This window comes from Rhinatrema bivittatum, chromosome 8, assembly GCF_901001135.1.
Source record: "Rhinatrema bivittatum chromosome 8, aRhiBiv1.1, whole genome shotgun sequence".
Classification (NCBI taxonomy): domain Eukaryota; kingdom Metazoa; phylum Chordata; class Amphibia; order Gymnophiona; family Rhinatrematidae; genus Rhinatrema; species Rhinatrema bivittatum.
This window is the reverse complement of record NC_042622.1, coordinates 126,609,129-126,635,818: the sequence shown is the minus strand read 5'-3', so window position 1 is coordinate 126,635,818 and position 26,690 is coordinate 126,609,129. Positions and strand designations below refer to the sequence as shown.

Here is a 26,690-nt window from a genome sequence, read left to right as displayed (position 1 = left end):
TTATTAAGGGGAGGAAACTCCACACATCAGGTTACTCCTGAAGAAGAATCAAGCTGTTTCTGGGAATGGGAGCCGAAAGTGTAGAGAGAAAAAAGAAGGAAGCAAAGGTGGTGGTGTGTGTGCTTGTGGGGCAGGGGGTAGAATGGAAAAATGTAGAGAGCTTAGGTGAGAGGGAAAAATATGAGTGCATGAAAAAGAATGGATGCTTATTTTAAAGCAATTTCTTATGACAGCACATATGGCTCGGTATTCTTGCTATTCATAACTTCCTGCCTTGTCGCTCTGCATGGTCCCCAGCCTTATGCCCGTGCATAGTTAAGGTGACCCTGTATTCCATGTCGAAAGGAACAGGCTGAGCCAGTTCTGGTTTTATTCACAGTGCAACTAGGGCAGGGGGCCCCGCAACTGCAGTCCTGGTGTAACCAGAATATGCAGATTTACTTGAGTCTTCAAACAAATGCATACCTAAACAAAAAGATCTGCTTGCAGGCTCTCAAGGATCGATACTGTGTTCTTCTGATCTATGGTCTTTAAACTAAAGTTAAGAAACTGTAGCTACAGTCCATAGATGCAGTGGGAGTAAAACCAGGGCTGGCTCCACCTGTCCCTTCTGACATGTTGCTATGCGGTCATGCTGAGGTCCATAATCAAAAACCTGCTGAGCGGTCAAGAGAATGAGTTTTGTTCGAGTAGCGCTTAAAATTAGAAGTATACTTGCACGCGGTTGATGTATTTTAAATAGTATGCACGAACGGTGCACACGAAAAAAATTCCAGTGCATATGTGCTCACGTGAACATACACGCATATATGGGTGCACGTGCATGCCTCTTAAAGTTAACCTTTTACATTCTAGAGCAGTGGTTCTCAATAGGTGTGTTGGGACACACTAGTGTGTCGCGAAGTCCCAGGAGGTGTGTCGCAGAGCCAGCAGAAGACTGATCTTTCCTCATCAGTCTGGGCAGGAATTGGCTGATTTCTCTTTTATTGGGTATGACAGGAAGCTGCTCTTGCTTCCTTCTCCTCTTCCTGGCCAGTGGTAGATTGTTTCCTCCTCCTTCACCCAGATCAGAGCACAATATCACCATATGGACCCAGCAGGACACCAACTTTATCTTTCTCTGCCTGGCCTGGCAGTGAGACTGATGCTCTCTTCACCCCATGGGAATGGATGTGAAAGCAGAAGCATAAGGGAGAAAGATGCATCCTCTGTAGATCCGCAGCTGCTGCCTCCTCATCTTCCTCTCCTCGATGCTTCTTGCCCTCATCTGCTGCTGATAAAGAGGGAGGGAGACTCTGGATTGGACTCAAGTCTTTTCTGCTGGCTGGGAGTGAAGAGGAGGGGGAAATGTACTGGGCAAGAAGGCATGGGAAGATAGGGAGTCAGGGGTGGAGGAAAGGAGGTTAGGTTTGCTGGGTAAGGAGAGGTGGAGGAGGGAGGGATTGGGGGCTGCTGGGCAGGGAAGGGAGATGGAAGTTGAGAGAGAGATGGAGGTGTGGAGCTGCTGGGAAAAGGGGAATGGGGAGTGGGGGATATTGACCAGGAAGAGGTAGGAAAGAGATGGTCAGAGGTATTCTGGGTAGGGAAGGGCAGAAAGAAATGAACAGTGGAGAGAAGGAGCACGGGGAAGAGGATGTGGAGTGGGGATGTCAAGAATGTTGGACAGTAGGGATGTGAATCAGTACCGGACTCGTTTCCGGTATTGAGTTTGGGTAAAAACCACGGGAAATCTTCGTTCCCGCGATTCTTACCCATTTTAATTGGCTGTGTTGTGCCGAAAAAAAAAAACCACCCCGACCCTATAAATGTAATTCTTTTGCATTACCCACCCTCCCGACCCCCCCAAAAATTTTTTTTGAAGTACCTGGTGGTCCAGCGGGGGTCCCGGGAGCGATCTCCAGCTCTCGGGCCGTCAGCTACCACTAATCAAAATGGCGCCGATGGCCCTTTGCCCTTAGCATGTGACAGGGTATCTGTGCCATTGGCCAGCCCCTGTCACATGGTAGGAGCAATGGATGGCTCAGTTTTGAGAATAAGTGTTTCTGCTCTCATTGAACTTTGCTTAGTGTAGGAGGAAATATAATTTTGTTTCTAGTTCTCCAGTTTTGCATTGCATGCAGAAGGTGGTCTTGGGGTTTCCATTCCAGGTTTTGTTTCCACATTTTAATCTGTGGTCTTTTATTCCTTATTTGGTGAAGGCAGGTCTGCTGTATTCTGTGTGTATGTGACTGAGATGAGGTACTTTATTAGCATGTAAGAATTAGTATCAGCCTTATTTGTTGTATTTTCTCAATATGCGCTGGTGGAGAACTGCTGCCTTTTCATGGATAGGGCTATTGCTGTTTCATTTCTTAGAGTTAGTGCTGCTGAGGTATGGCAGGTTTGATAGACATGCATAGAGTGGGGTTTGTTTACAATGCACCTGGTAGTAGAGGGAGTTTGTGATGCTATCAAGATGACACCATAATCAGAATATCTTTTTTGTATGGTGAGTTGTACAGGGAAATGTCTTAGTTCTGCTCTGCACCCTTTGTTAGGAAGCGGGGTATTCCTGTGGATGTAGAACATATGCTTATATTTAGTCCCATGATGGTCATGTGTTCACTGTGTCACGCATGTGAGCATCATCTCTCAGGTGTGTCCTGATAGAAAAAAGGTTAAGAACCACTGATCTAGAGAACCTGTGGTCAGAAGCAACTTTGAAACCAATGAGTGGAAATCTGTTTCTCTGCAACAATATATGAAAGATTCTTGAGGCTATTTAGGAGCAGAACTAGTGGAATATAGCCTTATACCTCAGGAGAGATGTGGCTTTCTATAAATGTCTGGAAGAAAGACATTGGCATGGTAGGTAATCAGCCAACAAGTTTGGTTTCAAAAGCTGGAATTTTTGCACAGTCATATTTATTAAAACCTATAGGGGGCTGTAGTGCTGCCATTGTAGAGGGAACCACTTTGATGGTAGTAATTGGAATATCAGTATAATAATAATTGAAAGGCAGCCAAGCACAGTCTTAGCTCCAGTAATTGACATAGAGCCGGCCCATGCCCCCTTTCTTCACAACCTAAGGAAGGGCAGATTGTGATAGGAAAGTTGGAAGAGAAGGGCTACAGAGAAGGGCTACCAAAATGATAAGGGGAATGGAACAACTCCCCTATGAGGAAAGACTAAAGAGGTTAGGACTTTTCAACTTGGAGAAGAGACAGCTGAGGGGGGATATGATAGAGATGTTTAAAATCATGAGAGGTCTAGAACGGGTAGATGTGAATCGGTTATTTACTCTTTCGGATAGTAGAAAGACTAGGGGGCAATCCATGAAGTTAGCATGGGGCACATTTAAAACTAATCGGAGAAAGTTCTTTTTTACTCAACGCACAATTAAACTCTGGAATTTGTTGCCAGAGGATGGGGTTAGTGCAGTTAGTATAGCTGTGTTTAAAAAACGATTGGATAAGTTCTTGGAGGAGAAGTCCATTACCTGCTATTAAGTTCACTTAGAGAATAGCCACTGCCATTAGCAATGGTAACATGGAATAGACTTAGTTTTTGGGTACTTGCCAGGTTCTTATGGCCTGGATTGGCCACTGTTGGAAACAGGATGCTGGGCTTGATGGACCCTTGGTCTGACCCAGTATGGCATCTTCTTATGTTCTTATGTTCTTATTCTTCATTGAAAAGAGGTTGTGGTCAAGAGTATGGTACAATGTTGATTGGCAATAAGTTGCAGAGAGGTGGGATTTGAGGTTCAAATTTTCCTGCTATAAGATAGTAGTTGGGGACATCTTGTGCCAGGTCAGCAGGCACAAGGCAATCCTCCCTCCTTCCTTTTTTAGTTTGCTGATGCTTTCTGTGCTGTTTCTTCCCTCAGTTATGTTGTTGCTGTTGGGGGGCAAGAGACCCATGCCAGTTTATTATTGGTTGGTACGGTGGGTATTACCAAAATGGAAGTTAATCTGCTGATATTGAATTGGGGTAGCCACTATTGTGCAGTGGGCTGCACGTTGGTTATATGGCCAGGGGATGGCCTTGAGTGGCTAGTTCCCAAGGGGCCCCTCCCTTGCTGGGTCATGGTGGATTACAGGTTCTTCCCTTGCTGGGATGTGGCACGGGAGACACCCAGGCTTCTAGGTCAGGGGGAACTGGTGTTCCTTGTTATGGCTTGAGTCATGTGTTACACAATAAAGCTGCAGCCTTATTTACCCAAAATGCTGTTTTGGCTTGCTATTAAGATTGTAAAAAATGTGAAGAGAGCACGAATACCCATGTTGGTAAGGATACCCATGTAAATAAATAGCCAGAGCAGATACAGAGTTAGTGCATTTCTCTTTGTCAGATGCTAATGGGTGCATGGTATTTATGTGCCTATCAATTAAGTAGATGCATATGTCTGCATGGGTAGATATTTTTGTATCTACAAGTGAGTACATGTGCAATCATGTGAATGTGCTCTTGAGACTTTGCATGTTCTGTTCATTTATGTATCTGCACTTGTGTGTAAAGCTATGTGTGTAGGGGTGCTTTTAGTTATTTCTTAGACTTTTTTTTCCTAAAAAGATGTCAAAGGACAGGCTTGAGTCCATTTACATTCACATTTACATTTTATTGAATTTGTGAATCGCCTAACTCAAAAAAGGTCTAGGCAATGAACATAATAAAACATACATAGTTATTACACAAAGAACAAATTAAAACAAAAAAAAACACAGAATAAAACATTACGTAATGTAACTAAAATATTATACAATCATAAAACAAAGTTGGAATAAATTATATTAAAAGTAACAAAACTTAAACAAAAAGGTCTTAAGGAGCCCCTTGAAGGTCTTAACTGAGTCACAGGGCTAAGGAGGCTGCGGAGGCAGCATTCATGATCTGTAGTTGGAGAGGGCATCCCAGTCATCATGCAGTGGTGACACACAGGGGCAGAATGTAGAGATCATAGTTACAGGATTCCAGAGGGAGCCCTGATGGGCAGCCCCCAGCTGAGGGAGTCACTACAATGACTGGGCTGAGTTGGCAGGGAATTCTAAAATAGGGAAAACCTCCACAGGGAGTTGCAAATTTAGACTCATGGCACTGTAGCCTAAAGCAGCAGGTGGAAACTGCCTAGCCTAAAGTAAAAAAAGTTTTCACATCAGCTTTTATACTTTTTCTGCACAGTTGATGAAGAAACTTTTACAGATAGCAAAAAATATGAACATAGAAAAAATGTTCTCTAGAAATAAAACTGCTGCAACTCTGTCTTAATTTTGCGAAATGTATCCCATTCTTAGCTTAAGATTGCCTGCTCCTATATGCAACTGTTTGCCATAGATGAACAATATTTAAAGGAACCCGGTGATATGTGAAAATTCAGTGTGTAAGTAGGGTGAGACTGCTTTTTCCATTCTAAGCATAAACATATATCAAAGGAAGACAGGCCTGAACTTCTGTAGAAATCATTAGGGTTGTTTGGCAAACTGGAATTCCAGGTCCCTTTGATGTGTGCTAGAAAAACTGTCTTTGCTGATTTTGTTCAGTGCTTGGCATGGGGCATCTCCTGCATCTTTGCCAGCACTGAACAAAATCATCCCCCAGAGGCAAAGAACTGCTGCAGCACCATCCTGATCATTGCAGGTGTTCTGTGCCTCCCACAACTCCTATTTTGCTGAGATTTTTTTTTTTTAATTTGTGTCTCATTGCTTTTCAGTCTATTTTTCTGTGGGGCTTGTGCTCAGTTTAGTTTTTCCTATTACTAATCTTGTTTAGGGTAAGCCAAGTGGCTCCACTTTTGCTAGTTAGTCTGGTCCAATCCTGGTTCTGATCCACAACATGCATGGAAATCTAGATCTGATTTCCAGAAGAAAAGTAGCACCACAAATCAGTGCATGTGGTGGGGTCAAAGCAGGACCGCATCAGCAATGACCAGCAAAAATGGAGCCAGTTAGCAACACCAATTCTGTTCCTTATTTTCCAATTAGAGCATGCATGAATGTTTCCCTGATGCTCCCTACTCCAGTAGGCCACACATAGTCATATTCATACTGATAAAGGCTGTAACTGAAGGAATGGTGAACTGAACTTTCCCATTCCCACAGCTCCTACACAGTTCCTTAACACATCTCATGCTAGGCCTGAAGGACATCTGCTCTGTTTCATAAGAAATAGTCTTCCCTTTATTTTTCTACATGGTAAGTTCTAGAGCCAAATAGTCTATAGTTTCTCTTAAGCCATTCCCTTCAAATAGCCCTACTGGGAGAACTCCCCTTGGAACTGGTGTTCTTGCACCTTTCTCCAAAGAGACTCCTGCTGAGAACAGAGCAGATGTGTTTCTTTGCAAAAGTATTTACCAGTTTGCCCATTTCATTATCATTCCTTATAGGGGTCTCTTGGTATTGTTGTAGATGTGACTTTTCATGTTAACATCATTCAGGAAATAGTATAGTATCTTTGAAAACACTTTGCAAACACTTTGTAGTATCTTTGTGACTGTGGATGGAAACGTGTTCATATATAACAATACAAGAAAGTTATATATTTTGTTTTGTACATCACTTTGAGCATGTAGGTTAGGCTATAAATTATGCTAAAATAAATTTAAAAAATACATGATTTATTTAACTTTTCCCGTATTGTATGCATTTTAGCAACTTTCATCTGAGGGTGTTTCCCCTCTATAGATGGCTTGCAGAGTGTTGTCAAACTTTGAATTACATATGAATTATAGATCTTACTCTATTTTCTTTACTACTTTCTATGGTGGCATTTTGCTTCATTTAATTGACAGTAGTAAACATGTGGAAAAGGTGATACATAGCCAATGAATTCACTAATCTGATAATCCTGATGTCATAGCCCAATTGTCTTTCAAGATCCGCCAGAAACCATCTGTATGTACTTCCATTGCTCCAGGGGAATGGGCATGGAAGAGCAATACCATGTCTTGCTTAACTACTATGTGTGGTTTATGTCCGCCACTTAGTGCTTTTACTTATAAGCGGGTTATAAATAAATACATGGAATGAAATTAAATGCAAGAACAATGCCATGTGTGCCAAATCTGGGCATTTCATGAGCAGGCATTGCTGAATCTCAGCAGAATCAGGCATGACTATCTTGTCCCTCACCTGTCTGTATTTTAGATTCTGATGAAGATACTCATATCCATAGAAAGCCAACCACCATTAGCAGTTCACTCAGAATGGAACCGATACACATGTTTTTTTTAAGCTCTTTTGAGCCAACTCTGTGCCTTTGTTTCTTCCAGTTGGAGACCACCATAACCATGACCTGTACAGATGGGAAGTGGAATAAGCAAGTGTGCTGTGAGCCTGTGGACTGTGGGATCCCAGATCAATATCATGTGTACCCCGCTACGTTCTCCTGTCCTCGTGGGACCACTTTTGGAAAACAGTGCTCCTTTCAGTGTCGGCCTCCTGCCCAACTCAGAGGTATGGTTGTTTCCAACATATTGGTTGAGGTTACTGTAAGTTTGCTGGCCTTTCTATGTTGTTCAAAATTTAAAAAAAAAAGTGACCAGAGAGGTACCAATGAGTATTTATTTATCTTAGATCTTAATTTTCTTTTTTTTTTTTTTCTTTAAAGCTGAGGTCTATTTAGTGCTCTGTCTTTTGGTGTTGAGGGAAGACAGGCATTGAAGATAATGACAGCCTCCTCTGGGGCCTCTCTTTCCTTGTTTAAAAGAGAATAAATAGAGCCGAAATTGTAATTACCCTTGTCTGGTTCACCTCAACCTGATCTTTCGTTAAGCAAGCCCCAAAGAGAAGGAAGAAGTCAAAGCACAATTAAACTTCCAAGTCTTCATGCGTTCAGATCCAGTATCAGAATCATTTGCTACGTGTCATATTTTATGGGGAGTTTTTTCAAAGTCCATTATAAAATGTCAAACAACTGTAGGGGGGGGGGAGGGGCACTGCATAATGTGGCACAAGGTTGCACTGATTGATTCTCATATTTGAAACACGTATTTGTGGATTCTTGCAGTAATGTGGTGTGGTCAGTGGGGGGAAGTCCACTATCAAACCAATGAGGGCTTTTTGGACTTGGGGATCCAGGGAGGGGAAGGGGGGGCCTATTATCTATTATATCACCAACAAGCTTTTTATAATCTTGAAGGTTGGGGGGAAAGAGGTATGGGAGCCCATCTTTGCACTTCTTTTATTCAAGGAGGGGTGGGGGCAACCCTTGGCTCACTCTATTCTATATGGACGGAGTTGGGGGGGATGGGGGAGCATCATCATGTGACCTGCCACATCTTTTTTTTTTTTTTTTTTTACTTTTGGTGATGGGGCTGCCTAGATTTGTGGCCTCAGAGTGAGGTGGGGGTGGGGGGGTCGATGGAGACTCCGGGGCATTGTTTTTTACTTATCGCTGACTTTTTTTTAAGCTGGGCCCTTTAAGGCGATGGTGGCCCCGTGCATGAGGGACTGTCATCACACGTTAAAGGCCCGTGATGCATTGTTATGCCTTGCGGCTTTTACTGTGAGACAAAACAATGCAGCGATATAGCTGCAATATTTCTTTGGTGGAAGGGCACAATATCGTGAGTACGCCCCCTTGAAATATTGGGACCGCTCCCATGAAAAAAAATTGCATCTTAGGGAATCCAGGCCTTAGCTGGATAAGGAGAGATTCATATTTATCCCGTTAAATTAACTGGATAAGTTAGACCTACTCAATAGCAAGTCTAAAGTTAGTCGGATAAGACGTGCCTGGCTAAATAGTGACTGCTGAATAGGGATGTGAATCGTTTTTTGACGATTTAAAATATTGTCCGATATATTTTAAATCGTCAAAAATCGTTAGGGCCACGATACAATACCAATTCCCCCGATTTATCGTTAAAAAATCGTAATTCGGGGGAAGGGGGAGGGCAGGAACTTACTTACTTGCCCTAAACCAATGGCAGGAAAACCGGCACACTAAAACCCCCTAAAACCCACCCCCGACCCTTTAAATTAAATCCCCCACCCTCCCGAACCCCCCCCAAATGCCTTAAATTACTTGGGGGTCCAGCGGCGGTCCGGAATGGGCTCCTGCAATTGAATTGTGTTGTCTTCAGCCGGCGCCATTTTGCAAAATGGCGGCCGCAAAATGGCGGCGGCCATAGACCAACACGATTCGACTGCAGGAGGTTGTTCCGGACCCCCGCTGGACTTTTGGCAAGTCTTGTGGGGGTCAGGAGGCCCCCCCAAGCTGGCCAAAAGTCCCTGGGGGTCCAGCGGGGGTCCGGGAGCGATCTCCTGCCGCAAATCGTTTTCCGTATGGAAAATGGCGCCGGCAGGAGATCGACTGCAGGAGGTCGTTCAGCGGGGGTTCCGGACCGCCGCTGAACGACCTCCTGCAGTCGATCTCCTGCCGGCGCCATTTTCCGTACGGAAAATGGCGCCGGCCATACGCGTATGGCCGTATGGAAAATGGCGCCGGCAGGAGATCGACTGCAGGAGGTCGTTCAGCAGGAGTTCCGGACCGCCGCTGAACAACCTCCTGCAGTCGATCTCCTGCCGGCGCCATTTTCCGTACGGAAAACGATTCGCGGCAGGAGATCGCTCCCGGACCCCCGCTGGACCCCCAGGGACTTTTGGCCAGCTTGGGGGGGGCCTCCTGACCCCCACAAGACTTGCCAAAAGTCCAGCGGGGGTCCGGAACGACCTCCTGCAGTCGAATCATGTTGGTCTATGGCCGCCGCCATTTTGCGGCCGCCATTTTGCAAAATGGCGCCGGCTGAAGACAACACAATTCAATTGCAGGAGCCCGTTCCGGACCGCCGCTGGACCCCCAGGTAATTTAAGGCCTTTTGGGCGGGGGTTCAGGAGCGTGGGGGATTTAATTTAAAGGGTCGGGGGTGGGTTTTAGGGGGTTTTAGTGTGCTGGTTTTCCTGCCTTTGGTTTAGGGCAAGTAAGTACTTCCCTCCCAAAGTTGATGAAGTATTAAGGCATTTGGGGTGGGGGATTTAATTTAAAGGGTCGGGGTGGGTTTTAGGGGGTTTTAGTGTGCCGGCTCACGATTTCAACGATTTTCACGATATTTTAAACACCCAAACGGCAACAATACGATTCCCTCCCCCTCCCAGCCGAAATCGATCTTTAAGATGATCGAGGACACGATTCACATCTCTACTGCTGAATACCCCTTGTAAATTAGTCAGCTAAGTCTTATCCGGCTAACTTACTTAACTGGATATTTTTGAATATTTATTCCAATAATGAGGTAGGTTTTTAACTTGCTGAAAAAAAAGATACAACTATAGAATTGTTCATGGGTACCTTAATCATGAAATAATTATTCAAAATGACATAACCACAGCATATACTAATATTTCTTTTGCACTAGATAAAAATTTAGAAGTTGATGTCTTCTTCTTCTTGTCCACTTTCATTTCTTATTTCATCTGTGTGGCAGAGCACTGACAGAAATCCTCTAGAAATTTACATCACAATGGGTATGGTTTTCTCAAGGCAGAAACCTACAACTGTAATATCTGTAGGAACATTGACTATGTCTCCTTTTTTTTTCCTTAAAAAATGCATGCATCATTGCATCACTAGTGCAGCCAGCTCCTCAGTGTTTATTATTTTCCTAGTATGACCATAGGATGTTCTCTGGACTAGAGAGACATTGATCACTTCTCCCTCTAATAGTAAATCACAAATCTTGTGAAATACCTTATTTTTATTTATTAAAACATTTATATTCCACATGATCCAATTAGTATTATTCAAAATGGTTCTGTGGGATTGCCGAGCAAACTTCACGCTGGAGACACACTCCACACTAACTGCAGCCTAGTTCACACAAGATTCCAGCTTTATTATAACAACATTCACAACACAGCACGTAGATTGCTTACCTTCAGCATTGTACTCACAGCTTCAACTTAAGTCAGAGATATTACAGGAGCTGCCTTCTCCTGGGGATGCAGGGCCTGTCTGCTCCCAGCTAGGCTCACATTCTTATCCCTGCCCAGGAGGATCCCACCCACTGGGTTCTCTTTCGCTATTGGTTTTAAGATAGACCAGACATTTAGCCTGGTCCCACACAGGCTTAAAGAAGGATAGTTGGGTCACCTCTTTATATACCCTCCCACTCAGCTCAAACCCATTGTGGCAAGCATCTCCTCTCACTCTGGATCCTGTCCGGGGAAGTAACTCCAATCCCCATTATATTCCCTCTGGCCTCCCACCAGCTAAACTCTGGGTAGGGGCTATATGGTCATCTACAAATGCATTGAATGCAACCTTATCTGCCTCATCACATTCCTATAAAATTAAACAAAGTTTCAATAAGTACTTCCTCCCAGACTGGAAGTTAACAACCTATTTTGGGGAAAAAACAATGATGGATTAAACCAAAAGAAACATACATTTTACCTTGGAACATTTTTCTTTTTTTTATAATCAAAATTATTGTATATCAATACATTTGGTCTTAAAGTTCTTTAGTATTTTCTGTAGTCAAGTATTCTCTTCCTGGACCACTCAGGTGACTTTCTGCTGTCTTCAAAAGCCATCATCATTAATAGGTCTGTGACTAGGGTAGCAAAACTCTGGGGGTCAGCAGGCTCTCTGCTTCCTGATCCATGCTCTCCTGGGCAGCTTACAGGGAACAGGAGAGGAAAGGTTGAGCCTGGAGCAGACAGAGCAAAGGGATTTTGGGGACAATAGGAGGGACTGAGAGGGGATCAGCTGGAAGGTGTGTGTCTGTGTGTGTGAGAGAGAAGGGAATTGGGGGGAGGCAGTGATTTTATGTGTGAGGGATTGGTATTGAGAGTGGTGGTATGGGTATGGGTATCTGTGCCAGACAGGGTGGGAGGTTAGAGGAAGAGCAGGAATTCAGCACAGCCTCCTCCTCTCCCTGCTCCTCCCCCCCCCACCTCAATTCACATCCTCTCTCCTTTGATCATGAATTCTATCTCCCAAATCCAGGAACCTCACATCCTTCCTACCTCTCCTTTCTCCCCCAGGAGACTTCCTCCTCGACTTCTCCTACTCCTGCTTCCCCTTTCTCAATCCCAGAACTTCCCTCCCTCTCCCTCCTTTTCTCCCATTGCAGATTCCTGATTCCACACCCTCCCCCCCCAGTCCTCCCTGTCTGTGGTGCTTTCTCCTCCTCTTCCCATTCTTGGTCCTTCTCTCTTCCTCTCCCCATTCCTGGTCCTTTCACACACACCCTCCTCTTCCCATCTCTGAGATATCCTCCATGTACCTATACTTGAGATCCCTTTCCCTTACCCAATAAAAGAAAAAAGAAATTATATAGACGCAAGCTAGGTTTATAATGTAATATAAAAGGTGGAAATATTTATCAACGTGCTTCAGAATTTTCATATTTTGGCCACAGTATGCAGCCCTGAGCCACAGCAGTAAACTCTGGAGCTGTGCCTTACATCTATTCCCTGTCATCCGACCTTACTGGGACAGGGGATGGGGGGAGGGGCGGGGACTGCAGCAGCATCCATGCCTAGGGCCAGCAAATCCTAAATCCGTCACTGATCATCATCATCAGAATTTGGAACAAGAGTTTCTTTAAGGCAAACACACAGACAATACAGAAACAGAGGAAAACAAAACTCTCTGCTTGGCTTGCTTTCTTCTGATTCCATGTGATGAGGTAGATCAAGAAACAAGATTAAGTAGTCTCTTCTCCAACGATGCCCCAGGACAAATGTTCATTAACTGTAGTGAGTAGGTCTGGTTTAGTCCCTCTAATACCAAATCAAAGGAAGTGTAACAACCCACACATAACAAAATGACATCCAAACAGTGGGAATTATGAAAAACATTGTATACAGCAATTTATTTTACTTTTTAAAAATGTATAGGCCTCTGTATCTGTTGGGGAGTGCTAGGAGAGCAGTCCCACTTTCCAAGAGATGTGTGTTCTTGGGCCGCGGCTCGACCCCAGAGGAACTCCAAGGAGGTGCCGCGGTAGGCGAGGCAGGCCCGAGCATGAGCTGGACAGGGGCGAGGCTGGACTGAAGGCTGAAGACACTGACCCTCCTCCAGACCTGCACGCTTCGGAAAACCAACAACGCAATGATGGTTTTATGAATAGTCCTCCGACCGTTCCAAGCCCTTTTGGACCTGCCGCAGGGTACGGCAAGAAGCGGCAGGCCGGATGGAGGCCAGGGCAGCGAGGACCGGAACATGGATGCAGACGAGACTCAGGAACAAGGTATTGGATGCACAGACGAGACTCAGGAACAAGGTACTAGGCTTTCAGAAGATTCAGGCAAAGCTCGAGTTAATCCGAAGATTCAGGTAAAGCACTGGGGTGAGGCTACAACGCAGCGCGCCCTACACAGTCCACCCGCGGGACTGGTCGCGGACCACGCTGGACTCAAGGAGCCTCAAGACGAGATATGGAGCAATGAAAGAAGCAAGTCTCAGGAACTGTAGAGGCCTGCACCGGGGCGTGCCCTACTCAGCCGCCAGTGGCTGGTCGCGGACCACGCTGGGACGGCACAGGTTCTGGCAGTGTCTATGGCACATGGACGGAGCTAGCACTAGGGACTCTGGAGACCAGGGACAAGTACTGAAGCGGAAGTCTCCCGGAGGCTAGTGCTGCAGAAGTGAGGCAGGCATCGTACCATGAAGTGCCCTACACAGCCCGCCCGTGGGGCTGGTCACGGACCACAACATGGCACACCAGGAAACATGTTAAGTATAAGACCCTAAGTAATATAACACAACATGTAACTCAATCTGAACAATATATGACCTGTTATATAGATGTCTGATTGAAATGAGACATTTCAGTCAGACATCTATATAACAGGTCATATATTGTTCACACCAGGAAACATGGCATGAGGAACCCCGGGGTTCAGGACAGCTGGACAGGATCACGGATATCAGGATCAGGAGAGACGACATCTAGGCTGAATCACAGACATCAGGAACAGAGGACAACACCTGGACTGGAACATAGGTACTGGATCAGAAGACAGACCTTAGGGCTGGAACACAAACATCAGGCGGACATCAGGACTGGAACAGCAGGCAGACATCAGGACGAGACGAGGAGCTCCAACAAAGAACAAGAAACACAGGACCTTGCAGAAGTGCTGGAACGAGGACAACTCCTGGAGAAGGACAGGATCCCAGGAGTGACCAACTCCTTGCAAAGGCCAAGCTGGAATGGACGCTGAGCCCTTTTGTAGGGCTGAAGAGGACAGCGCCCAGGGAGGGGTCAGCAGGGGGCCACACCCGGCTGGCCCTTGAAGAACAGGTGAGAGGCGCGCGCCCGCGCCTTAGGAAGCTGGAGAGAAGAGAGAGCTGGAAGCTGGTGGCGTCCTCAGCCACGTGGAAGGCCCAGGAAGCAAGGCAAGCAGCAAAGCAGCCCTGCCATGAAGCTGGACGAAGGGCAGGCTGCTGGGGTGGCTTCCAGCCACGAAGACAGAAGTCGAATGCAGAAGGGCTGGCTGCAGGACGAGCAGGAGCTGTGGAAGGCTGCAGGTACTGGCAGGGATTGCCTCCCTACCGGGCTGAAGCAGGCACCGGCAGGGACGGCCTCCCTGCTGGCTGAAGACCCCGGGATTGTAGAGCAGCTGCGGGGACGGCCCCAGCTGGTGCAGAGAAGCCGGAGTGGCAGCGGCAGTCCCCAGCCGCATGAGAGGACTCCCGGTAGTCGGCCCTGCCATGCAGGGCAAGAAAACGCGGCTCCTGTGCCGCATCGGGGGGAGCAGCGTCAGCGGCCCGACTGGCCGCGTGGAGGTAAGAGCCTGCCCGCGCTCCTCGCGGGCAGGATCGCAACAGTATCCCTGGTTCTAAGCAGCTTACAAAATAAAACTATCATAAAAGCAAGACAATAAAAATGAACAAAATAAGGCAAAGATAATTCACATGACAAATAACAAATCAGCAAATGTATTCGCTTAACACCAACCTGTGATAATATTTCACAGAATGCTTACAATCAATTTGTCTGCTTATCAAAAATATCACTGCTCTGCTACTTGGTAAAAGACCTACCTGAATAACTGAGTCTTAAGTTGTTTCTTAAAAGTAGAGCTGCAGGGTTGCCTTCTTAATGCAATTGGTAACTGATTCTGTAAAAGTGGACGTGCGACTTCAAAACTCCTGTCACGCATTTCAGAAAGTCTATTGAGTTTGTGACTAGGGATATCAGGTAAACATTGATTTTCCAAACAAGGACTCAGATGGTTGGTAGATTTTTAAAAGAGTTCTAATGCAAAGGGGTGCATTATCATTCATAGCGCTCTGAAACATAGAAAGAATTTGAAAATGAATACGTTGTTCTGCTGGAAGCCAATGTAATGCACCCAGTCCTGGGACTAATATGGTCAAATCTAGTGGTTCCAGGCAGAATCCCTAGAGCTGAGTTTTGGATTATTGGTAGGGCTTTCAATTTATAGTGCAGGAGGCTAAGATAGACAAAGTTACAATAAAACATTGCCAGGTGTTGCAATGACCTCTACAACTGTGAGAAAATCTGAATTGTCAAGATATGGTTCTAATCCGCGTAGCATACATCATTTCCAGTAGGATTTTTTTTTTAATTACAGACTTAACAGGTTTGTACCAATATTATGATTCTTAAGTTTGTTGCATGATTTAAAATAGGGTTATCCTGACTCTCGAAAGTAAATGAAAGTGGAAAGACAATACGGGAGAGCCTACATAAGTTTAATTTTTCAGTCTTGGAAATATTTAGTGAAAGCTGGTTATAGGATAACCAGCTGTAAAACATTGATAAAGAAATGGAAAGTGTTCCTAAAGTAGTAGCAGAATCTGACAATCTAGGGAAAAAAATTAATATAATCAGTATAATTATGATATTGCAGATCCAGTCCAGATAATGGTTTGCACAGTGGGATTAAGTATATGTTGAAGACTATGATAGAGAGGATGAACCTTGAGGAATGCCCGTATCTAAAGGATATCAAAATGATAGTTGAGAGCTATGTTTCACCTGTTGGGATTAATTATGAAGCTATGACTTGAACCACTCTAGCATAGCTCCCACAATTCCTGTTTGTGCTAGGCATATCAAAGGTGGCCAAAAGATCTAAAACTACCAGGATAAAGCTTTTACTATTATCAAACCTACGGTAGTTGGTGTCTAGGCTTGACTTTATTAGAAGTTCAGTGCTATATTTTGCCTAAAACCAAATTGGTTTAGAACATTGTACTAACCCAGAAAATCTTGTAATTGCCCCAAAACTGTGTTTTCAATAACCCTAGCAACAAAAGGAATGGAGGAAATTGGTCTATAGTTATTGAAGTCATTTACATCTGCCTGTGCTTTCTATTATTCACAGCACTCTAGCAGTTGTTATAATCATTTACCAAATCACAACAATTAAATGCTTGTAAAAAGGTTTTGAAACTAATTAAATACATGGATCTGAATGTTTCAGAATTCAGAACCAGCCCGGCCGATACCACAATACTGCTGCACTGAACCAGCAGACCACACAATCCAACCCTGCTCTTTTTGGCAAAATCTGCCTGCATTATGGGAAATTCTGCTGTAGTGATATTCATAAATAGTTACTGGTATCATTTGAATTGGACAGAACGTTCACCATAAGCAAATCTTTTATTTGAGAATACAGAGCAGGGTTCTTAAACATCAGATTCGAGTATGGAGAGTTTCCACGACAACAAACGTGATTGATCCATTCGAAAACATCGTATATTCAATTAAACTTTTTCTTCATAGACCACCTTCAGAAAAAGGTAAAACCAAACCTGGGACCCCATAAGTATATTTGAAAAAGCTAACACCCAATCAAAATATGAAACCAAAATCCAATATGTAATAAAACATCACAGGCCCGATATTCAAAGTGCATTTGGCGCTATTTTGCCGGATAAGAGAGGCTTATACAGCTAAGAAGCAGCCACTATGTACACACCTACATTCAGCGGTTGTCACTTAGCAGTATAAGCCCCAATATAGCTAAAAGTTAAATGCAGAAAAAAAAGGCATGTACTGGGCGAATCGGAGGTGGAGAGAGTTAGCTGTATAACTTATACAGCTAACTACCAATCTTCAGAGTTAGCCGGATAAGAATATGTGTACATTTATACGCCCCATAGAGCAGGTCTAAATTTAGCCTGGTAGACTCTTCCAGCTAAGTGAGTATATATAATATATGCATATATTCAATGGTTTCACCGTGCTGCAGAACACACACCGTAACTTAGCTGGAAAAGTTCTAACCGGCTAAGTCACTTACATGGCCAGCTTTGAAAATCTACCCCCTCATAACTAGAGCACAATAAAGATGCCTAGATGCTCCCACTTTAAAAAAAAAAAAAAGTTTCAAAAAAAGCACAAAAACATGGATCACTTCAAAGAAAGATCACAAAAATATAGAGCAGTACATTTCACTGTTCATGCCATTTGGAGAAAAACCTTTCATCGAATATGCAATGTTTTTGAATGGACCAATCACATTTGTTGCTCTGGAAGACTTCATATTTGAATATGATGCCTCAGCACTGTCTTATTTGTTTCTAGATACATAATTCATGTATAGAGACTGTTTTGTCTAATTCAAGTGATACCAGCAGATTTTTGTGACATTCTTTGTGAAGATTACCAGATGCCAGCTGGTGCTGAATGCTGGAACTGCTGGGTCATTGTATTTCATTATTTTCTAAACATTTTTCTCAAGTGTTTAATATATATTTTTTAAATTTTGAAATAAAGAATGGAGATGATTTGGTAACTAATCATATTAAGTGCTAGATCATTAAGTGATAGCATCAAAAAGAATGTTCATATGATACCATTAAAAAAATTGTGTACAAATGTATTCGTTGTCTTCTAGACTGCAGGAAACCTCTTTCCTCCTCCACTAAGGACAGTATACATATGATGCTTCGTTATTGATCTTCCATCTACCTTAATCTGAGAATGCTAATCTAGCACACACTGAAACATGAGATCTTCAGTACCTGAATTCTTATAAAAGGGATCTTCCTTCAATCTGGCAGTTATAGCATCACAAACGGAAGTGTCTCTCATTATCTTTACTTGATTCATCATCCACAATGGTACATATGGGAAAGTACCATTACTGATTTCAAACACCTTTCTGTTTACCAGACAATCTGCTCTAGACAATCTTTGTGGTTTGAATCTTCCTGGATGAGCTGCTTTTCACCCATGACCAGTTTTGCCATACTTTTAGATCTGCTCCTCTTTATCTCATTTTCTGAAGTGGTAGATGGGCCACTTACCAGATTTGCCAGTATATCCTGTCCTCAGGTAAGCCTGGATTCCAGCTCATCATCCAGCTGGGGTGGCAGATAATCCAGCACTGTCAAATTCTTTTCCGGGAATTCACCTGAAAAGAGAGGCAGACGGCCCTGCCGTGTGCCCTTCTGATGCTGTTCTTTGGTGGAGGTGACCACTTCATCCCTGGTGGAGGGCTGACTGGGCTAGACAAGCCCATCTGTCTTTCAATTTCTTCCACGGTGGTAGCTCAGTCTTTAACTGATACCTTCAGAGGTGTAGGAGCCAGCAATGACTAATGGCAAACTCACTTAGATGTTTGCTTTCCCCAGAGGTGTTAATTTTCCCAGCTTTTAAGGCATTCTAGCTGTGGTCTTAATGGATGCTGAGGCCAATTCAGCCAAAACCTGACGGGCAGTAAGAGTTGAAATGGGGGCATCACCTGCAGTAGCAGGGGAAATGAGAATCTTGGCAGCTACAGTATCATGATCAACCAGCAGCTTGGTACTGATGGCACCCTCAGTTTTCCCTGATCCTACCCGACATGCCTGCGGCCCACTTCATTTAAATGATGCATTACGTATCAGGCAGAACATTTTCTCAAGTGCCCCTATGGCAGCACTCGCAAGTTGTAAATCTTGAAGTTTCACAAAGGACCTGTGGGGAGGGGGAGGGGGAGGGGGAGGGAGTCTGCAGCTTGGATCGTGACACTAGCCTAAACAAGGTGTGCTTGCACGTTTTACACTGCAAACTCACCCTCACTGCCGGCTGAGTTGAATGAGAAGCCCATACACTAATCTAGTGATTGAGGGACTATAATAGTCAGTCAGAAAGATCTTATCTGTAACATTGGAAGATTCTGGTAAAGCACAGCACTCACACAATTTGCTGCTGCTGCTGCTGCCTTATGAATTGCAAACACCCATCTCCTCCAGGCACACATCCTTTTGTGGTCTTGCCTCATGATTGGTTTCGCTGGGATAACATATACTAGGTCATCATAGTCATGCTCCCAGAAACCTTCTTTCTAGAGTTTTAATAAGTTGCCTCATCCTGCACTGAGAAATGGTCGTAGCTATGACCATGGTACATTTCGCGAAACATGCAGTCCTGGCATCGGAAAAAAAACAAGTACCAAATCCTGCCGCCAGCTGAGCCCCACATTGGGTGCTATTTTGCTCAAGGCTATTATTTGAGTACCAGGGTTTGTCTCTATAGGGACTACTGGTACAAGCATGAGTTCAAGGGAGTCCAGCTTTGAAACTGTCAGGCAGTACGTAGATAACCATTGTGCCAAGAAACTCTTTTTACTAAAACATAAAGACAAATTCACTAGCGATAATCTAACAAGTGCAGTACACTTCATGCATGTGGCATCCATGCTTCACTCAATTTACATTATTCTTCAAAAATAGTTTCTGTTAGTGCACAGTGCAATTCCACATTTAAATGGAGTCAGTGCCACTTCACTTCTCTGTCCCTATTATCAATCCAGACAGGGCCAGATTTAGGCACAGGCAATATAGGCACATGCCTAAGGTGTCAAATTATGAAGGTATCCAAAATCTGAAAAAAATGAGACACCCCCTTGCTTTCCAATCTCTGGAGAGGACCTTCCCAGTCCTCTGACCAATCTTAAATTCAGCCCTGGATCTGGAGCATCTGGATATATTTACTTTGTTCCTATAGAAACATTCCAATTACTCTGTAACACTTAAAAGTCTCTATCTAGAGTTTCACCTTCCCTTGCTATACTCCATTGATTTATTTCCTATGCAATTACCTTCTCATTACTAGTTGTTTTTCAGGAGGTTATTCTTAAGATTGCAATCAATGGAGATCCTCACTTCCACTCCTATTAACTTCTTGCATACTTTCAAGTAGGACTCCTCATTTCACTATACTGTACTAGAACTTAACTGTTTGACTTGGCTAGTAAGAATAGTTCCTTCTTCCTCTGCCGTTCAGCAAACTGCTCTCGTTTTCTGCAGATCATTTCAGGACAAATCTCAGGAGCCTAATCTTCTGAGAGAGTTCCTCTTTTTCTCCCATGGGAAAGGATTCGTATGCCTTCTCGGCCCAGGTTGCATCTTGCTCTCTCTCAGCCTTCAGGTGTTTGTCTTCTATTTGTGGCACATTACATTAATACACCTCTGGTAGGGGTGTATATTACATGGACTAAACCACCATTATCTTTGAGCTAGGGACTGTAATAAATGCCAAGAGCATTTATTACATTAAGATACTTTTTGAATAGCTCCTTCAATGCAAATAGTCATAAACTGGTAAAGTAACAGCAATTGTATGTTATACTCATCTAATGAATAAAATCACATCTTGTGATATCAGTTATGTGATGCACAGACACATTCTGCCAGATATGCTTGGTAGGAAGATCCTCCATGAATAACAGTTACTAGCAGTGACAGAAGTGCCAAGCACTCTTTTCTCATGTAGAGGGGATTTGATATTGGAAGAAATTAATTTTACAGTCTGATTGATTCTACTATGCACTACCAGGCAGGGTTAGAGTTCTGGTCTGAATTCCTGCTCATCAAGCCAGCAAAGTTGGGGATGGTTTTGGAAGCAGCAATTACAGCTGCCAGTTAAGGGTGGAAAAGACGGAGTCCCAGACATTGTACCAGACATCTGTAGGTAGAGCATAGGGTTCTTACCTACTTGGGTTGCATATGGAGCTGTGTTCTGTAGCCTGCTCCTGAGTAGTGTCATTGCAATGCTTAGGTAACAGAGGGAAGAAAGTGGGGAACCAATCAGAAAAAAAAATCCTGGAAGCTGTGCTGAAGATCCATTATGGCCCATCAGCTTCAGATCCTCCCAGCACAAATCACAGTAGCAGGGCTGGGGTAAGTTCCAAATGAACTGGAAGCTCTAGCGTATAAGAAGGCAAGCCAAGCTAAGGCTCCTCTTCCCTCCCTCACCCCCCCCCCCAAAAGAAAACCTATAAAGAAAACAAAAGTACAAGATAACCCTAGAACTTAACAATAAAGTTGGATATCTTTGCTTATCTGGGTCAGCTTTCAAGGACCCTTTCTAACTGAATCTCCCACAAGTGTAGTGGGCTACATTTTTGTATCATTTCTATGTTGTTGGATTTTTATTTATGACACAATGATTTTTCATATTACTTTATTTTTCTTTTCCATCTCAAGTATGTACTTAATGTATTGTTTTGAAAAGTAATAAAAAATGGAATTTGAAAAAGTTTAATTCATTTTGATTGTTGAAAAATGTTTATGATACTCAGACGGTAAACCTGTTCTGTTATTAACCTATATTCCCTCTCATCAACAGGAAGCAACAACTTGCTGACTTGTATGGAGGATAGCCTCTGGTCTTTCCCTGAAGCCCTCTGTGAGCTGATGTGCCTAGCACCACCACCCGTACCAAATGCTGTTCTTCAAACTGCCCGTTGTCTTGGGGATGGGCATAAAGTGGGCTCCTTTTGCAAATATAAATGCAAACCAGGGTATCATGTTGCAGGCTCATCCAAGGAAGCAAGGAAGTAAGTGAAAAAAATTAAATCCAAATAACAAGGCAACATATCCTAGGAGGCCAAGGTGGAATGGTTAGATGTTCCAGGGAAGTATAGGAGAAGGGTGACATATACCAGGAATCTTTGAAAAGGAGTGGAATACCCTAAGGAGAACATGGGAAAAAATGGCATGTCCACTTGGAAACATTGGAAAAGATGACATGACCTTGGGAAATGTTGTGTGAATAGTAACATGACCCAGCGAAGTACAGGAGAAAGATTTGATGTGTCAGAAAAGCATCAGAACAGAGTAATCTGTTCTAGAGAATAACAGGAAGAGGATAATATGCCTTAAAGTAGCACAGGCATTTTCTTGTTACAGGTTTCCTGGAGTACCAAGCATAACACAGATGTACAGAGTCCTTCATTTTGGTGTTGGAGCTGTAGAAATGATCACCTGGATGTAAAATGACTCCCATAGGAGTATATTTATGTTGAAATTGTTGTGTGACATCATTTCCTTGAGTGCTAGGTTAGGGAGAAACAGTTGTGAATGCAGGGTTACATAAAGCTCCTGTGGATGTTGGGTAAGAAAGAAGCAAAATCTAATAATGGTATAGCAGTTGAGTAGTTAATTTCATGCTCTGAAGAAAACTGATTCCACTGCTGCTTGATGTGTGATGATTTGGCTTTGTTGTGAAGGAGGACTTTCAAGACCCAATGCACAGAAGATGGCAGCTGGCAAGAAGGGGCATGCGTGCCAGTCACATGTGACCCACCGCCTCCCAAGTTTCATGGGCTGTATGAGTGCACCAATGGGTTCCAGTTCAACAGCGAGTGCAGGATCAAGTGTGAGGAGAACAACAATCGGTCTGTGAGTTCCTTCTTCTATGCCTGGGCCTGAGTATGAACTTAGAAGTGTGTACCAAGGTACAAGTTCTGTCTGCTGCACTTGATGGTACTCACAAACTATCATCAGAGGACTGAGTGATTCAGCAGAAAACACACAGGCCTTTCATCACTAAGCCTGGGGTTTATATCTTCAGCACAGTTCATTATACAGTTCATTTATTATATGTTAATAAAATGAAAGAGAATAACATTAGTATAAAAGATATCATTTTAACCCAAGCTCAGGGAGTTCTCTCTTCTAACGAGGTGAAGAAGGTCCATCCAGCACAGCAGCATGCTGGTATATCATGAGATATAAATTTGAAAATAAATTTGCCTTGGAGGGTTTTTAATTATTCTTTTATGCCAGTAACTTTAGCTGGCTATTTTCTGGGCTTCCAGCTGTATCTGAACCTGCCACAACTTGAATTATGACACCAAGAGCCTTCATTCATGCCTTCTGGGGATTTTTTGCAATTTTGTTCCCCTCACATCTATACTAGCCCAGCAGGCACAGATCCTGGTTCTCACCAGAATCTGGAATAAGTGCACTGTCAAGCCAAACATTAGGGGGAAGATTTTCAAAGGGTTATGTGCATAACTTACGCGCATAACCCCAAAAACCTGCTCCTGCGCGGGCCGAACCTATTTTGCATAGGCTCGGCGGCGAGCACAAGCCCCGGGACGCACGTATGTCCCAGGGCTTTGAGAAAGGGGTGGGAACAGGGGGGTGTGTGGGCGTGGTGCCGGACTGGGAGCGGGACCGAGGCCTCCGGCACAGCGACTGTGCCGGGGGATGGTGCGCCGGCAGCTGGCCGGCGCGCGCAATTTACGCCTGCCAGAGGCAGGTGTAACTATTGACAACTAGGTGGGGGGGGATTTAGATAGGGCTGGGGGGTGGGTTAGATAGGGGAAGGAAGGGGAAGGTGGGGGGGGGGGGAGCGGAGGGAGCGGAGGGAACGGGGAAAGCCATCCGGGCTCCCCTAGGGCTCGGCGCCGCAAGGTGCACAAGTGTGCACCCCCTTGCGTGCGCCGGCCCTGGATTTTATAACATGCGCACAGCAGCGCGCATGTTATAAAATCAGGTATAGATTTGTGCGCGCCGGGTAGCGCGCACAAATGTACCCCGTGCGCGCGCGTTTAAAAACCTGCCCTAGGTGTTGCTCCTGAGTGATGGATGGGATTCCTCCCTTCTTGGGCTAAATGTTGGCTCTGTAGTGTTCCTGGACCTTGCTGGCCAAAAGAGCAGTAGCCAGGGCTGGGGATCAAAGCTAGGTCTCTTACGTTCCTTGCAGCAGAATTTGTATTCTCTTAGCCCAGCAGTTTTCTCCTCCTCTTTTTGGGCTTGCTCAGTTGGAACTGGTCTCTGTTGTGCTATGGTGCTATGAACCTTCACTCTTAACTACCTGGGAGTTTGCCCCTAATTTTAACCCTGTCCCTTCACCTAGCCCAACCATTGCAGTGACTGTATTTTGCCAGAAGCCCCAACCATGGCTTTTGCTGAGGTGTGGTACATGTGCACCCTGAGTCCAGCCAGTAGGTGTCACTGAGACTCCCGCCCACTTCAGGGACTGTGGACGCTGTCACTGTAGTATTCCTAGTCTTGGCTGACATGGGGAATGGAAGACCTGATCTGGGAGTTGAAGCCAGTTCCTCTGCATGGCAGCAAGCAGCACTGCCACTGAGCCACCAGACTAGTCTCTATATGGGAGAGTTTTAAGAGCATATTAGACACACGCTCTCGCTTTGATAGTTTAGATGTAGTGGATCCTGCCTAGAAACAAGCTAATAAGACTACATGGCCTCTTGAGGTCCCTTGCACCTTATATTTGTATAATGCTATTGTTCTATTGGGTTGCTGATTGAAATTATTAGAGTTAGGGTATGGATTTGCCTTGGGTTGCAGCAGACAGTTTCTGAGAGAGTGATGTACACTGCCGACTGGTGGGAATCTGTGAGCATGCCTGAAGAAAAACAGCAGATCCTATTGTGTACAGTAGGGCTGCCCACAGTGGCAGACAGCTGATGGGCTAGTTTTAGCAGCCGGCGTCATACTTTCTTTTTCGTGTTGAACAAACCTAGGCCTCCACGAAAATTTCCCTCCTCGCAAGTGACTGTTTCTCAGACAAAACATGTGTACAACAAATGCCCTACCCCAACAATCTCAAAACCCTGAAACTGAATTTAATTAAAGCAGCACTGTGACCTGACAATGAGAAGCACAATTTTTATGGCATCATCCCTTATGTGCCCTCACCAATGAAAAAGCCTAAGCAGACTGCAGTTTTAAGTTGCATCCTCCAGTAACATGTTAGCTTTATTTCACAAATAGACTCCTTCACTAGTTATATCAGTAGCTACTTGCTACTGATATTACTATTTTCTATGTGCTGTCAGTCAGCACAATTTCCCTTTAATTACATGGTGAATAACTTTCCAGTGAAAATGCACAGGCACCTATCATTCCATACACAGACACAGTATATGTACACTCAAGCATTTAAGCCATCGTACCAGTTCAGGATTTGACTCTGCTCTTGGGTGCCTGTGAAGAGTTATTACCCACTGCTGCACTCCACAGAACTAGAGACTCTGTTGTCTTTAGGATGTGAGTTTGCAACCTTCTGGCTGCAAAGCAGGATCTTAACCACTGAGCTACAGGAGCTTTGCTGGTAGGGGAACCCTGCCTATCACAGCCTGATTGCTCATGTCCTTTTCCTCTCATCACTCTCATTGTGATACCATACAGTTCATTTATGGTGATGGTATATATATCTTCCTGATGTATCTCTCTGTTGGTGTCATTGATTACCTGTTGTCTATCATTCCACAATTTGCTTTGTTTTTCCCTTTATCTCCGTCAATAGTACTCTTGTCTGCCATATTGCTAAGACTGTGACATCAGTTTTCTTTTAAATGCCGAGATTCACCTGACAAGCAAAGATAAATATTACACAGTAGCTTGCCCAACATTAACAAAAATAGAGTCCTTAACCTGGCAATAGCAAGACCCCTATCTTTCTTTATGCCTTCTTTACTTTCATTTTCTCTCCCTCCTGAACACACATTTTCTCCCCTTCCTTTAAATATTTTAAATGAATGTAGAAGGAGGACCCCATTTTGAACTTGTTTTGTTTTTTATTAAAATACAGTTGTCTGATTTATTATTTTGCCATCTTTTAGTTTGCTCTTAAATAGTAAAACTTGTGGCCCTGTGTAAATTATGAGCCATACTCATAGTTGAGGGCTATTTTTTGGTAGATTGCTCTTTAACAGCTGTCAAGATTGCTACAGTGCATACGTGATCCTGAGAAAATAAATCTGTATTGCCTGGCTTACAAAATATTCAGAAGTGACTTTTGCCAGCTTTTCAAGATAATTAAAACTGATATTCTAGAGGATCATTTGAACACTAAGCTAACAGAATAAAGGACATAGTAGACAAGTCAAAGCTATGTTGTTCAAAATAACTTTGAGAAAACATTCTTCACAGAAAAGGTAGTTGGGGATTTGCAATAAGCTAGTCAAAGATATGGTTGCTTAAAGGTTAGTATGATTACAAGAGGCTTGGAGAGATTATCACCAGGAAATGAGACTATAGGATATCACTACAGAGTTGTTAATGATAGGGACTGACAGACTTAAGTCTTGATTCTAAATTGTCTATTTCTGGGAATGTAGGCTAATGCCTTTGGATTTTCCTTTTCTCTTTTTTCAGGGTCTTGGCAATAATGGGATTCACTGCAGGAAGGATGGCTCCTGGAGTGGCAACTTCCACCTGTGTCGGGAGATGCAGGGTCAGTGCTCACCCCCTCATCAACTCAATGGCAACCTGAAGGTGCTCTGCAAGGAGGGTTATGGAATAGGTATGAACTAAGAGATCTGAAAACAGTTACATTAGGTAGATGAAGAGTTTGTTTAGGTTTCACATTGTCAGTACTTTGCTTGGGGGGAGGGAGGGAGGGTGCAGAGGGCCATTGGATGTGTGCTCTTAAGAGCAGCCAATAAGGGAGTTTTCTTAGATGGTGGCATTTCCAATTTCTGGCATGTATTATTATTTCCTGTTCACTTTTCTCACTGATTTGGTTTTTTTT

At 43.9% G+C, this 26,690-nt stretch overlaps 1 protein-coding gene across 1 annotated transcript in view; it reads left to right on the top strand.

Moving 5' to 3' along the window:
- PAPPA (pappalysin 1) overlaps window positions 1-26,690 on the top strand; it is a 611,319-nt gene that overhangs the window by 486,424 nt on the left and 98,205 nt on the right. Inside the window, exons 15-18 of the mRNA XM_029613956.1 lie at window positions 7,248-7,431; window positions 21,525-21,735; window positions 22,408-22,579; window positions 26,315-26,462. Coding sequence (XP_029469816.1) covers window positions 7,248-7,431; window positions 21,525-21,735; window positions 22,408-22,579; window positions 26,315-26,462 — 715 coding nt within the window. The remainder of the gene's footprint in view (window positions 1-7,247; window positions 7,432-21,524; window positions 21,736-22,407; window positions 22,580-26,314; window positions 26,463-26,690) is intronic.